General features: G+C 32.8%; 1 protein-coding gene across 4 annotated transcripts in view; it reads left to right on the top strand.

Moving 5' to 3' along the window:
* Positions 1–1,012: 1,012 nt before the first annotated feature.
* LOC148615158 (mitogen-activated protein kinase kinase kinase 4-like) overlaps positions 1,013–15,839 on the top strand; it is a 34,484-nt gene continuing 19,657 nt past the window's right edge. For 3 of the 4 annotated variants that reach the window (XM_088589790.1, XM_088589791.1, XM_088589793.1), the window contains exons 1-7: positions 1,013–1,092; positions 6,421–7,272; positions 10,436–11,405; positions 11,879–12,151; positions 13,292–13,432; positions 14,347–14,504; positions 15,228–15,548. In XM_088589790.1, the coding sequence (XP_088445916.1) occupies positions 1,019–1,092; positions 6,421–7,272; positions 10,436–11,405; positions 11,879–12,151; positions 13,292–13,432; positions 14,347–14,504; positions 15,228–15,548 (2,789 nt within the window). In that variant the 5' untranslated portion in view covers positions 1,013–1,018. Of the gene's footprint in view, positions 1,093–5,197; positions 5,643–6,420; positions 7,273–10,435; positions 11,406–11,878; positions 12,152–13,291; positions 13,433–14,346; positions 14,505–15,227; positions 15,549–15,839 lie in introns of those variants that run through there. The other variant, XM_088589792.1, reaches the window with a different exon arrangement.

A 15,839-nucleotide genomic window follows, 5' to 3' on the forward strand; every position in this document is an offset into this window, starting at 1 on the left:
TTAGAAATCGATGATAAAGGAAAACTATTGACCAAACGTTACGACAAACGTGATGACTTTTCATTCAGAATTGTCAACTTTCCTTTCATCTGTGGCAACATCCCTTCGGCTCCTGCGTATGGAGTGTTCATATCACAACTGATACGTTATGCCAGAGCTTGCCGAAACTACGCAGACTTTTTGTATCGCGCTAGAACAAATAGGCTTCTAGAACAGGGTTATGTTGCTACAAGATTGCAGTCATCACTACAGAAGTTTTATGGTCGTCATCATGAACTCGTGGATCGTTATGGTGTATCCATCAGCACCATGAAAACTGATTTATTCAATGGGTCATAGTTTTCCTTTCCTCGTTTGTCTACCCCGGACTTGACTTTTTATGAGCAACTCGGCGGGTGTTTCTAGAAAAGCAGAGGACGCTTACCCTACCGGTGCACCTGGTCCATGCTCCCAGTTTTTAGTGGAGTCCGAGTTGCTCATTTACTTTTGTTACTTTGTATGTATGATTTTAGTTACTTTATGTTCTTTGTTGTGTATGTCTGTTTTCCATGTCTGGTCTTTGTCCCTGGATTACATTCTTTTGATTACCGCTATAACCTTGGTTCCCTTGATTACTCTTATAAATGAATTATAAATATTTATAAATAACATCATCATTATAAATATTTATAATTGAATTAATTATTTATAGATATTTATACACAGGCCTTTTAGTCAACTTTGGTTTGCCATATTTGTCAAGACGTTAATAAATATTTATTATACAATATACATGTATATGTTAGATATTTTCTCATTTTGCCTGATTCTTACCAAGGCTTGTACTAGATTAAAATAAACTTAATAAATGCATCTATTCTATTTTATTATGAGAGTTAAAGCTTCAGTCATTGCCTAATTTTTCTCGAATTAAGTCTCTTCGCAACTTAGCAAAATATAAATATTTTGATTCGAAAAGGGTAATCCCCGGTTGTTGCTAAAAATAGAAATCACGCGTGATTTTCCGTGAGATTCCATCATGGCGGCTGAAGGGACAAAGTGTCCCAGACCAGCTTCGCCAGTCGAAGATTTTAACCCTTTAAAAGATGATATGTAAGTGCATACTTTGCATGCATTGTCTGCAAATGTCCTTCTTAACTGATACGTTAAAATTTCTCGATGAGCACTCGTAATTATTATAATATTGCACGCTTTCTTCACAAAAATTCTGCAAAAAAACACGAGAAACTTCAGTTTATTGTTGATGTCATACTGCGCGTATACATACAAGAGATTATCAATAGTGTACTTTCCAATATTTGCATGAGAAATGCACATTGTTTTAGCTTATTTTTCTTTGTCTTGAACATTTGACTATCAAGTATGATCTTAATGAGGGATCTGACATTGCAGGACCTACTACAAGCCAAACCATGACTAAGGGCAGTAAAGCAGGCAATGTGCAGGCCAGATATGCAGTCAAATTACTCTTATAAAAGGCGTTAATTATATTATATGCATTCATTTTTCAAATCTTGGCATTTCATCTTTGCTATAAAATTTTGGAAAGTGGACTTGTGGATTATGTCAAGGAGTTAAAAATAGAAGGATTCACATCTTGTAAATTATCGCAATATCTTGTGTGGTGAGATTTCAGTATATTAGCCACAGCTACTTTCGGCCTAAAGAGTCAAAATTAGGTTGTATAAAACATTTGATATCACAAAAGCAGGGAAAGCTACAGCTTTAAACATCCTTATATACAAAATGTACACCATCAGACCATTTTTATCAATCTAAAACAAATTTTATAATGATCGTGTAGGTTTCGAAGAAGGAGTTAGAAATTTAATTTAGGAGGGAATGCCTTTTCTCGAAGGCATGACTGCTGTCGCCATTTTTTTATATCAATAGTTGGTAAAAGAAAAACGTTGATATCACGCAAGAATGGGAGGCTACAGCTACAAAATTTCTTATGAACACCCTTGGACCATCTCTGATCAATTTGAAATAAATTTTATGATGGTAGATCGGGTTTTGTAGAAGGAGTTTAAATTTTAGAAGAAGGAAGGTAACCGCCCTCAAAGGCGGGGCTACGCGGTCAGGAGTCGAAACAAAGGCCTGTGTAAAAGCTGATATCACATATGCAGGGAAAGCTACAACTGTGAAAGTCCTTGTTTTCAGCCTCATACTATTTCTGATCAATTTTTAACAAATTTTATGATGATTGATCGGGTTTGGAAAAATGAATATGAATTTTTAATGAGGAGGGAAGTACGTCTTCGAAGGTGGGACCAGGTTGAAAATTTGATAGGAGATTAAGGTCTCAGATATTGAGGTATCGATCAAAACAAAACATTGAAAAAGTCTGGAGGCAACTTGAGGTGGGATATTTTAATTTGTTTTTCAAACCATATGGGTCAGAATACCTACATTTATTGTGAAGAAATGTTGAAGTGATGGAAATTGTCTGCCATTAACAGGGCATGCTCAGCAATGAAATGCATCATGGGTAATCTTGCTGTAAATCTAAACTAAAAATGTAAACTTCACAAGTCACCACACAGTATTCAATGATAGGCAAAACCCAAAATAAATGAAGTAAAACTACACTCAAACCTCAGCAGCTTGAACTCCATGGGACCATTGAAATGCATTTGAGTTATCAGGAGTTCCAGAAATTCAAAGATTTCCGGATTTATTTTGTAGCTGATCTGGACTTGATTGTTAAAAATTGTTTACTTTCTTCTTAAGTTTTGTTAGTTCTAGGATATTTTTCATTCGCTTTTAGAAGGTTATGTTGATTTTTAGACATTTAAAATACTGTGTTTACTTAAAAAAAAATTTTTTTGAGATCAGGGAAGATAAACATGTTTGTGAGCACTCAACCCTCCCCTTACCTACATATGGGACAGTAGTTGGAAAATACTGCAATAAAACAAACCATAAAAATCTGTCAAATGCGGACTTAACTCTTGAGATCGATACAGAATACAAACTGTTTAACAAATAGGACAAAAGACAACTACCTGCATCTACATTGAAAGAGAATTCGCTTTTTCTTATAGCTACAGTTCAGAATACAAAAACAACTTATAAGCACATCTCAAATATCAATAAAAACATGTCCAACAGGATTTAGTGAAAGTATATAAAAATTATCTAAGTAAATCATGCAAATGCCAAGATAAAAAGCAGGATAAAAACCAATGATGTTCACATGGCACATTAACATAATAATGCAATAAACAATATGCACATGGAAAATCTGTTATTTTTCAATAGACAAAAATTTTATTATTGCCAATTCTTATAAATTAATTTTAAAACATATTTTTATCTTTAAACATGAGAAAAGTAGCTCTGAATTTTACTGAATAGGGGCGTGTCAGTATTTTTTTTATCCACTGAGACATAACAAAATTATTTTAACCAATCAGATTACAGTATTTATCTCAATTTATATAAAATTAAATCAAGTTTGGAATAATAGCATCCATGTGGGACCAGTTTGACATAAATGTATCTTTGTGATAACATATTATTCATTTTAGCAGAAATGTCAAATACATGTATTACGGTATGTACATGTAAATCTCATCTCATGACTTTGTGGGTTTCTGAAGAATGGGTCATATCTACCATTCAAATGCATGGAAACTTTGTCATTTACAGGAAGTTGAGTTCAGACAGTCAAAAATGTTTGAATTTTAAAACTGAATTGTTCAGTTTTAAAATTCAAACATTTTTTTTGTGTAAAAATACTGATAATACGTGTATGATAAACATATATTTCTAAATGATAAAAAGGGTTAAAAAATAAATTGAGGATTTTGCATTGTAATGCAGAGGTTTTGAGATCCCAGAAGTAAACAATAAAATGCAGATAGGTCTTCAGATTTCAATATGTCTGTCATTGAAAATTCAATGAAGGAAAATGAAACTAGAACATGACTTACAAACATTATTTTGAGGTCCATTTTTTCCTGTTATAATTGAATACCAACAGTACACCAAATTTAATTTTAAACAAAACCTATTTCCTGATAAAACACTTCATACATTGTAAATCTAAATTACACCAAAGACAAAATTAAGATATAATAGCAGTCAGCAAACTAAATGGATTATAATTGATTAAGGTCAAATTATTTTTTAAAATGGAATGATTATCAGAGCTCGTCAAACCAGATAAAGATAAAAACTTTTAGTATTACCTCTTTGAAACCCCAAAGACGGAGCTTAAGTCTCCCTACAAAATCAAGTAATATAACATTCTTCTAATTTAGTAACAAAATGACTGAGCAATTACTGTGGAAGTACTACTGTTCGTATGGTATCAATTTTCATTGTTTTCGTGGTTAGGCCAAAACACAAAATTTGGTCCCCAACGAATTGATGTTTATACTAAAAACCTTAAAACCACAAATTCAAGAATCCACAAACTTGTGTTTCTTCCCTAATCCATGAAAATTGGTATCCACGAATTAAAGTACTTTTACAGTAAATTGAATTCTTTTAATAAATACAAGTAACACTCAAACATAGCGTCCCTAGTAAAATTTTATTGGTAACCAGTTTTAATAATATGGAAATTGTTCATAACAGATGTCGGTTTCTTATTCAATTGTGAATTTGGAGACTTGAATCCACCATATTTGAGAAAACATAAGAGACTTCTGATAATTATTACATAAAAAAGAGAATTTGCTTGAAGTTGACAGAGTTAAGATATTATGTCAATTTTGTACTTTTTGGTCACTTTCTGGTAATTTTTCTGGCAAGGAAATGTTGTTCACACTTTAAAAAACCCAACTTTATATTTATTGAATACATTCATTATTACAAAGTTAATCACATGTGAAAAAAATAATGATTTTTTTTCTTGGGTATGGACATAGTTTTCTTGATGTAAATACACCAGAAAAAAACTGGAAAATTTACAATTCTCTGTAGTTTCGTTAAATGGCATATAATTGAGGCACTATTATGATATCATTACAATGAAGAAATGCAACACAATTTTTTTTCCTTTATACATGTATTTATATATTCTATGTAACATTTTTTATGTTATTACAAGAATGTTTATATTTTAGGCAATATTCAAAGTGCAATTTCCCTACAACTTTCAGAGTGGAGTACTTTTTGTGGAGTAGTATCCCCTGAAAATGCATTTTCGATGTTTTTAATGCCCCTGCAATGTTCAGTTGGGAGGGGGCATATCATTTTACCCCTGTCTTGTTCAGGATACATGTAAATCTTCCTACAGTATTTAGGTTAGGAAGTTGATACATTGTACTGTGCAGAATGATTATATATGGATTGAAGATGTTGATATTATCATGGTTTTGATTTCTATCTACAATGTATATTTGACATTTTTATGGATAGTTGGAATTAGTCATTTTGTCACCATTTTGAGGGAATAGAGTACATGTCTACACCAGATATCTCCTTCTACATCATTTAAGATAAGGAGTAAATAATTTTGAATAATTTTGAAGGTTATAAACAACTGGTGGAAGATCCTACATGTACACACAAGAGTTGATCAACATTAGATTTCATGTTTGTTCCTGTAGACCAATGCCATCAAATCAGAACATTTCATCTTCTTTCTCTGATCATAAAATTGTTGCCATTCTAAAGAATTAAAGCTTGTATGTATAATTGACTTTTTTATATTTGTCAGAAAATACATGTTGGGGTAACAAATGTGTCTCTCAGACACAAAAATCTTAACATAAATGAATTTCGACAACCAAACATTATGGGGTAGCTGTGTTAAAATGGAGTGTGGGGCATCCCTTTGGTTAGTTTTCCAGTTTATTTCCTGTTTCCCAGAAAACCAATGTTGCTGAATTTGTGTATATTTTATAAATATTTTGATATAAGTAATGATATAAGGAGTTGAATACGGCATGTTTTACAAGGTGAGCCATTCAGGGTCTTGTGAGCCGCTTGTTATTACATGACTTCACTTTTGTTCATGTATTTGCTGTTAAAATAGTTAAAAGAAAGTATCTATCATTAGGGTTCATTTGTGTATACAGTGTTGCAGTTCCTGGAATAATTGTTGCCCTGTTTCAGCCAATCCACTAAAAAATAAGCATATTTTTTTTTTGTCATTGAAATTTGCACATACAACACAGTAATAATACATCCATGTCATTATATCAAACTTTATGTTCATCCTTAGAACTTTACTTTATGTTTGTTAGATTTCCACACAAATAGTAATGAACCACAGTAATTGAGTATGTATAAAATATGATTATACCTGTACATACATGTACATGTATGCATACACATACATGTACATCCATTTTGATATAAGACTTCAACCACAGGTGTCCTCATTAAATACTTTTGAATTGTCACATGTATATATATTATAAATTAAGTCTAAATACTATAGTTACATGTTTTTTATTTCAGTGAAGCCCATTTTTTTCACCAACAGAGCCATGATGCTGACTGCAGTGAGGAAGAAGATGAAGAACAGTTTAACTCTGTTGATTCCCTCCCAGAGTATACAGGCATGGAGTATGGCACAACACCTCCTTCTTATCATAGAGGTTCTAAACTTGAAAAAAGCAAGAAGCATTCTCGCCAACAGAAGTTGTCAAACAAGGATTACATGGCAACAAAAACATATAGGAGAAAATCTAATCCTAGGACACCGGTTAATATCATAAAAGAACAGTATGCAGATAATCCTGTGTTTTGTAAACTTAGTGGGGTTGACTCGGATGACAATCTTGAAAGAGATTTTACTCAGGATTCTGAGAAGAAAAGCAAAGACAACCGAAGTACCAAGAAAAAAATCTTGAAAAATTCCAGAAGTTATGAACGCCATGTGAAAGCACAGTCAGGTGATCTATCAAATTTAGATACAAACACTGCAGATGTTACCATGCCTCTGGCTGCTTCTGGTAGGTTTTCCTCATCAACTTCTCCAAGGGTTGATCTGTCTGGTCGTTTCTCTGCTGTCGCTGGACGACCATCTCCTTTGACAATTACTCTAACTAATTCATTGAATTTGTCAAGCAGTTTAACCAGTAGTTGGAACCCATCAAAGTCTGAAAATCGGAGATTATCTGTGGCATTTCCTGAATGTGCAAAGGATCGAAGTGACTTTTACAAGTTGTTCTCAGCCTTGATACAGATGGGTGCTCAGCCCAAGAAAGAAAAAGATCATAAAAGGAAAGAGAATTTTGCTGGTGCTTATCGTCGTCAGATGAGTTCTGAACAAGAAATTTGGCAAGAAAAATTTATGGATTATTTATGGTATGTATATCCTGTAAATTACCCGTATATGTGTTCTTTAAGAAATGAAGTATAAAGGTCAATAAAAAGTAGTTGAAGGAAATTGTATATGTTATGAAAAATGATTTTAATGTACCTAATGTACATTTATATGTTTTAACTTTTTTTTGCTCTCATGTTAAAAGACAGATTAGTACACACAAATAGCCTGAAATGCCATACATGTTAGTAATCTCTAAAATGACAGTGAATGTCTAAAATCATCTGAAATCAACATTACTTGGACCTCTTAAGAGCAATGGGCATACATGTACAAATATATGAATAACAGATGTGTTTGTGCTCTATGATTTATATAGCAACCTAAATTTCTAAATAGGGATCTAGAATGAAAGTAAATGCACTTCATATGTTTCTCGTATATCAGAGGTTTAAAATGTCTTCAAATAACAAAGTTTGATGCACCGAAATATGTTATAATATGGCTATATTTGGTATCATTTTTTTAAGAAAATTATTCTATTTTCAAATTAGAATTGTCATACTAATATACATGTATTTTGGTCACAGTTTGTAAAATTTTGCATTTTGTGAGGGCGCCTGTTTTCCTCTACAAATACAAACTGTTAAAAAGGCCATTTTGATTATGAAAACATAAAAAAAAATTCTTTCAAGTACACATTAAGGATTACACGAGGTAGTAATTTTGAATTAAATATTGTCATGCTGGAAATATTGACATAGTTTTGCAGACCGTTCTTTTGTGCTAATTTTTTAACCCAATTTTCATCAATTGTATGAAACTCGAGCATATTTAACGACCACATTGGGTTTAAATGTATAGATTTTGTAACCAGGTACATGTACCTACTGAATGAACTCACAACTTTGTGAAATGATAAAAGTATTTTTAATTGTAAACAAAAAGGTCAATATAGATGGTACAAGCTACCTCATAAATGTGGAATTTCACATGCTCCATGCACAATCTACCGCATATTGTGGCCAGTCAATAACTACCCATAGTCAGCTTTGTCAAATTGTTGCATTTTACTAATGATATGTTGTGTACCTTTTATTCTTCTGCCTTTGTTTTGTTTAGTTTGCAAGAAATCTTCAATAGAATTTAGTATGTGTGTTCTTATTTGGATATCAGCAAATTTTGTATAAGTGACATCTATAAGACTCCAACCAAATCTGGGTATGATACCTTTTTATTATGGATTATACATGTAATAGTCAATGCGCATAGTCCTTTAAACTACTAAGACTAGTAGATTTGAGAGATGATTTTTATGGTGGTGTAACAAATAAAACATTTAGGCATATAAAAAAAGAGGATTGGATCAGTTGTTTAGCTAAAAAAGTGTGCCATAACACATATGCTTAACAAATGGAAATGTTTGTTTCTTATCTATAAGAAGGCACACTAAAAGATTGTGATTGCATTAATTGTTTAGATCCAATAAAAACATTTCGGCTTTGACCCACAACATTACCTTTATATCCACAAAACAAGGAATTCATTAATACACATTTATGCGGAGTACAATTAATTTGGAAATTCTGACTCCAAAGTTCGATTCATTATGGTAGTATGTTAGTGGTCTTAGAAGAAAATAGATGTTATTCTTATTATTCTCTGTTTATCGTTTCTCTGGGGAACCCCCCTTTAGCTGAAATATATTTTTGTCCCTCATGAAGAGCAGGGACTCAATAAATATCAAAGTAGGTCTCAAGTGATATCATGTACTGCAAATTTTTATTTTGCAATTATAGCTGCCTAATATACCACAATTCCAAATCTTATATCATTATAGCCCTGTGTAGGTCCCGGTGTGAAAAGAAGAGTCCTGCAGCAGCGCTAAGCTTGTCGTAAAAGACGACTAAAAAGTGCTCAGAAACCTAGCCGGGAGCTAGGTGCTCTGCCCACAGAGCAACTGGAATGTGTGCCCCAGGTGGTGGAATGGGGTACCCCTGGCGTGTTACATGCTGGGGTTGTCAGTCTATTATACGGAAATCCTTACCACAAACCATAGTGGTGCAATGTGTTGGGAAAGATGCCACGTTTCTCGCACGTTAAAGAACCCTGCTGTGGTATTCAATAGGAGTAGGAACCTTTGTGCTCCGCCACAGGAGGCTAAATTGCCTGACCCTACCCATCCCTCCCTTTTATCTTGTGGCAATCAAGATAGTCTACCCTATTATCCTTGTGTCCCATCCCTTTTTTCATTTCATCATCGTCATTTCATGTTCATTTTATCATCCCTTTCATGTTCATCGCCTGAATATAGCTGAAATATTGCTGCTCAGGCGTTAAGCCCCAACAATCAATCAATCAATCTCATCTCATTATAAAATCTATAAGCAAGGAAACAAGGAGTCTTGGCAGTTCAAAATTTCTCTGCTGCTTATGCATGCAGTAATCGATCGTGATATACCTCAGCGTAAGAGTCAAAGGAGGCATAAACAGCCAAACCAGCTAGGACTTAGACTGACAACATTTAAATATTCATATTTATCATGTTAACTCACACCCATTCAACAAGTAGTCATATCTATATTACTCGTGTTTGGATGTCATCACAAACACTGATGCCTCCCTCAAGTCCTCTGCTTTGTTCTAGTTCATTTGAACTGAAAACCTGCAAGGTTAGGAATAACTATTCCAATAAAAAATATGTGATGTTGGTATACAAAGGAGTAGAACAAATCACTATTGTCAATGCTATACCGCTAAGAGGCCAGTGCAATGTTATTGAAATATCCTCTTTTATCCGCCAAGATATTCTCATAACCTGACAGGCTTTAAATCAGAAGCTATCCCCTTATCCAGTCACAAACTGTATATTCATAACAGGTCTGTGTGAAGGATAGGAAAATTGGAGTTTTTCTTTCCAAAGGGAAGTACATGTACATGTAAGTCATATAAAAATGATACATTTTTTCTTAAAAATCATGATTGAGCTTTGACCCCATTTTGTTAGAGACGTGACTATAATCAATGTGTACGAGTCAATATTTTGATAGAGTTTGAAATAAGCTTTCCATTGATATATGATTTAGCCGTATTAATATTCTGGTGCATTAAATTCTAAAAAAATTGATAGCCTGCTATCTTACTATACATAGTAAGTTCCAGTTAGATATTTTGGAGATAATACTTATACTTGTTTTATTTCAGGTTGGAGTTACGAATGGATTGTATGGGTTATTCTAACTTCAAAGAACATGATGATAATCTTAAACTAGAAAAAGCTAAAATTCCACAATTGTTGGATGAAATTATGAATTTTAAACTTGACAGTACAGAGTTACTGAGAATTTGTGATATTCCTACTTGTATATATACTGACCCTAGTAATGGGCTTTCATCACCAGAAATTCTTTCTTGTGAAAATAATTCAATTACTACGGAAACTATTTATCTACAGAAATTTGCTATTAGCCAAGTTGAGGATCTATTAGATAGATTGGACCAATGTGAACAGTTATTCCCCACTTCAAAAGCATTTGGAAAGGAATATCCCTTGTATGGGAGCAAAGAATTAACGTTAAGGGTCAAGTCAATGTATTTATGGTTGAATATTACCAGAGATCTGTGTCATAAAATGAAACAACTTGGTAAAATTCTTGGTGTTCAGTACATTTCAGAAATTGACTGGCCAATGATGGACTTTCAAAGTCCCCGATGGCATGAAACGAAATCTAATGTCTCATTTCATCGCGAAAGCATTCCAGAAATCCAAGAACCTGAGTCAAGTGAGAGTGAGGATGAAGGAATTGCCAATAATAAGTTGTCTCCTGGAGATTCTAATCATTCCACAAAACGAGTGACATTTACAATGGGATCAGGAAAGATAAGTCCCACAAGTGATGTGCCAAAAGAATCGTCTACACCGTTAAGGCCTAGTATTCGGTATTATTCTACCTCTGCTACTGACTTATCAAGGATAGGTAGTGATGCCAGTATGGAAGATTTCTCCAAAACCACCACTTTTGTGTATAAAAAATATGTAGATAAATCACTAAAAAGAATGGGCATGAACAAATTGTTGTTAAGATTTCGTGAATTGTTAGATAGAACACTTCAGCGAGCCAGAGAAGCCTTACAAAAACCATCTATACCTAATCAAGGTGGACAGTCCCCTAAGGTACTTGTATGTACATGTCTTCATTTTAAAGAGCTTTAAAACCAACCCAAATGTACATTTTAAAGTCCCTCAATAAAATATTTTGTGTCCCTGTCACTAAGTGGCTATGGCATTTCTGTCATTTTGCAGGTATTAAGTACATTTTTATGTCCTACTTGCACATCTATTAGGAACTCTGGGGTGATTTTTGTCGGCCTTTTTCAAATCTGGATTCTTTAGTTTATTGTACATTTACTTCTGACTTTGCCAGTTTCTGCTTCCTGGTATGTCCGTTTTAAATCATTCAGTAAATTTTTGAACGTATCTATAGATTAGTAGTGTATCATTGCAATTGAAAGTTGATGTTTGGTATCTTGTAAATATTTATTTATGTAAAAGTAAACAAAATATTTCATTTTAAAACATTTCTTTGGTGATGATAGCAGTGTGTTTATTGTTTTATTGCAACTTTCTGTGATGCCATTTACTTTCAGGATGGTGATGAAATCAGTAATTTATCCTCATCTCCTGCAGCTTTGGACTTTCTTAGTGTACAGGATTTCCCCCACAATGCATCAGTACACCGTAGTTCAAGTGTAACAGACTGTGGTGTGTGTTGTGAACAATTCCAAAAAATGGGACTACCTTCTTTTAGACCAAGTTATTTGTTCCTTTTGCAAGTGTTTATGGATATAGTACATGAAGCTTTGAAGCTGAGGCTGATTCAGAGACCGAAAAGTGAACCCTCCTCACTTAGTATTAGACCTGTAAGTATACAGACCTTTATGTACTTTTTATTAGGTCTTGTTTATGAGGGTCAGATATATTTATACAGTGTACTTGTATAACCTACTTTGTTTATAATGTATGACTGTGTTGTATCACTGATTTCTCAGCAAACAAGAAAATGCAAGACATCCTATATCACATGCTACATATAGGATGTTTCTGACCCTCTATCCCTATTAGTTTATTTTAATTACAATTTTACAGTATATATTTTAAGTATTGTTCAGTAGTATGAGAATGTCTTCTTTGGAGTCATACCAAAGACTTAAAAATTGGTAGTCACAGCTTCTCTGCCAAGACCATGGTATTGGAGGGGACAAAGTGACAACTGCTTGGCTCAGGAGTCAGAGTAATGTGTCAAAATGGAGTGGCATGTCTACCTACGGGCTGTTGCTTCTGTCAGCCAGTTCAATAAAGATATGGCTCAGCATATCTGACAGTACAAAGCAGGGTCTGTTTGATGAGTCAGTTGTTAACCATAATAAATCAATCCTATTATCACACCCATTGCATGTACTGCATTCTTACTTACATGATAGAAAACTTCATCTTAATGCAATGGGGGGAAATGATTCATCTTTCTTATATATTAAAGTAAAGGTTGTAAAATTCCTTTGTTCAGCACAATTATGAATAATGATTAAGTGAAAAATAGCCACATATGGAAGGTAAAAAGGAACTAAATACATTTTGTATTTTATATGTACATGTATTTAATTCCTTTTTACTTTTTAAATGTGGCTATTTTCACTGTTTTATTAATCAATAATTTAATTTTATTTGTAACAAACTTTCTGATTGGTTTGTTCCTTTTGAGCAAACCAGATTTGCATTTTTTTTTGTATAACCTGGCTTGGTCATTATTGTCAATTGGTCTGCATTCTACATTCAAGTAATCGCAGACAAGATAATGATTTGATTATGTATTAATGTTTATAATTATTGAGCAGGGAATACTCAATAGCCTGATTTGAGCTAGTTTATACTTTTTAAAACCTGAAGTAAACTGTTGCTAACCAGGTTATTTGGTATAACCTGTTCAAAAGTTAAGACACATTCCATAAATATCCTGATTGAAGTGTAAGTCTTAAAGATGCTAATTAGTTTATGTGTTGTAGCTTTTGAGGGAATGTAAAGATGTCTTACAAGGTGCTGTGATAGTTAAGCAGTATTATCAACACATGGTCTTTGCTGTGTTTGCTGAAGAAGAGATTATGGATTTAGAACAGTTTGATCAGGATTTAAGAAACATGTTAGATGTAAGAAAAAAAAACAAGCTTATACTTTATGCAATTATTACTTTAAATTTAATTAGTTTACAAATATTTCTTAAAAAAAAACATTTTGTTAATGGACATTAGGCAAAAAAAAATATCTCAGATTCTCATCCCCTCCCAACCCAATTTGTTCACCCTCCTTAAAAAATGTTTATTTTGATTTTTTACCAATTTTAAGTCAATTTCTTTCAGACTGACAGCATTGTTCACTTAAATTGATTAAAAATAAAATTTGACTTGTCACCCCTAATTTTGAATAAGGTTGGATGAGAATTTAAGAATTTTTTTTATGCTGGCTTTAGGGAAAAATTACAAAAAGTATGACATAAATTACTATTTTTTACAGAGAAAAACGGGACTCAAGCAATATGAAAGGAGTTTTTGGCAATTGAACATTTTCTGTTTCCTATTCTTTCCATACATATAAAAAATTATACATCTAAGCAGGGTTATTTCCTTGCATTTGGCTACATATGTTTGAATACCTTTTTACAAGACTAATCCAATTAATCTTTTTTAGGGGAACTAAATAAAGAAAACTGTACTCTTGCACATTCACTTTTTCTTATACAATGAACCTAACAACACAAAAATATTTTGGTTCACTGAAAACTGGTTTTTCATTTTCTAGTACTTGTAGTGGAAGTAAAAGTATAATATTTCTTGTTTACAAATTGAATAAGTATCTACAAATGAAACTCCCAGAACTACATGAATTTATAAAGATTATACTCTGTAACTAAGCTTTTAAATTACCTATTGAAACCTATAATATTATCAATTATTAAGCAAAAAATGTACTTTTCAAACATGAACATGTTGGAAGGATTTACTTACATGTGGGTAAAGACATTTTTTGAGAAAACTCTAAAGTAATCAAGATTGATTTATTTTAGGAATACCTATCATACCTACAGAACTGGTTATATATGTTACAAAACCTACCAGATGCCTCTAGAAGTCTAAAGAATGTGTTAGATATGGAATGGACCTTCACTAAAGGCATATGTCCGTATATCATAGGTGGTGAGGCAGAGGCTGGCAAAAGATTTAGGTGACGTATTCTGTGCATTTATCATAAGCTGTGAGACCTAAAGGTTTAGATTTTACAGTGTGCCTAACTTGACTAAAGCTTCCTTGTATTCTTTGAGAGATTTTGATAATGATAAATGTTTATATTAATCACAGTCAGACCAGGTAAAGGACAGGTAAAAACTTCAGAATTTGGTAGTATATTTTTATAAGTTGGAAATATATAGTGATAGGGGTGTCCATCTCTTATCTGTTACTCTTCCTACACCACTAAATTGAGTTGAATGAAACTTTCACAGAATCGTTTTTATTTGTTCACTTAAATTTTGATCTGAATCAATTTGGGGGTTTAACATAGCAAAAGATGGACTTTGTCATTTATGAATATGAGGACATTGGGAGACCCATCTATCATCCATTACTCCCCTACAACACTGAATGGAATTGAGTGGAGGTCAAAAGGTGCATGTTATCAAATGGGGGCGTGGGATATCAAGTTAGTTAGTATTGCTCACAGTTTTTCAAAAGTTTTTAAAAGTATATGAATAACAAATGAATTTTATCTTAGATTTGAAAGGGTACAAGTGATTAAATATTTAAATGTAATATTTTTTGTTGCATTTAAGAATTTTTTTTTTATTTTAAAAATCCATAGAAAGTGGAAATTAAACCTCACAACTCTTTTATTTCAATTATTTGTATTTGTAGACAGCATAAAAGATACAATGTATGTTTATGATTGCAGTACTTTGGCCAGTAGTCTGTTGAATTCCATTGTTGACTTTCTTGAGACTGGTATTGATGATTTTACCTCATCCTTATATAACATGACCATGAGAGAGGATGAAAATGCATATGATGAAAATGGGGAAGAATATGTAGATGAGGAAGATGAAGCTGACAAAGGTTCTAGAAATAACTATGGTGAAACATTTGACAGTATTGATGCCAAAGAGAGTGAGAAGTTTAATGGTGATGACTATGGAGAGACCTATGACAGTATAGAAGTCAAGGACAGTGAGAATGCTAGCAGAGAGGAACAGGTCAAAAGAATACAGGATCTTAGGTTAGGAAATATAGTAATAAAGAAGTGTTAGGAAGTTTGCATGAGAAACAACCACTATAAACAGAATATTTTCATTGAGATACTAATTTTTGATGGAAGTCTTAGTAAAGAAAAATAGGACCAGAGTAAATAGTTTTTGATTACTTTCTTTATTGTACCCAGAAATATGTATATAATACAAAATTTGCAAAGATAATCCAAAATAAAAGTGTGTTTTTGACGTCCTGTCTGATATTTATGAAGACTGCTACTTAAAACATTTGGTAATAATGATGAGTTTTATGTTTTATG

This window comes from Perna viridis, chromosome 6, assembly GCF_037379345.1.
Source record: "Perna viridis isolate PV_CMFRI_1.1 ecotype Kerala chromosome 6, ASM3737934v1, whole genome shotgun sequence".
NCBI lineage: Eukaryota > Metazoa > Mollusca > Bivalvia > Mytilida > Mytilidae > Perna > Perna viridis.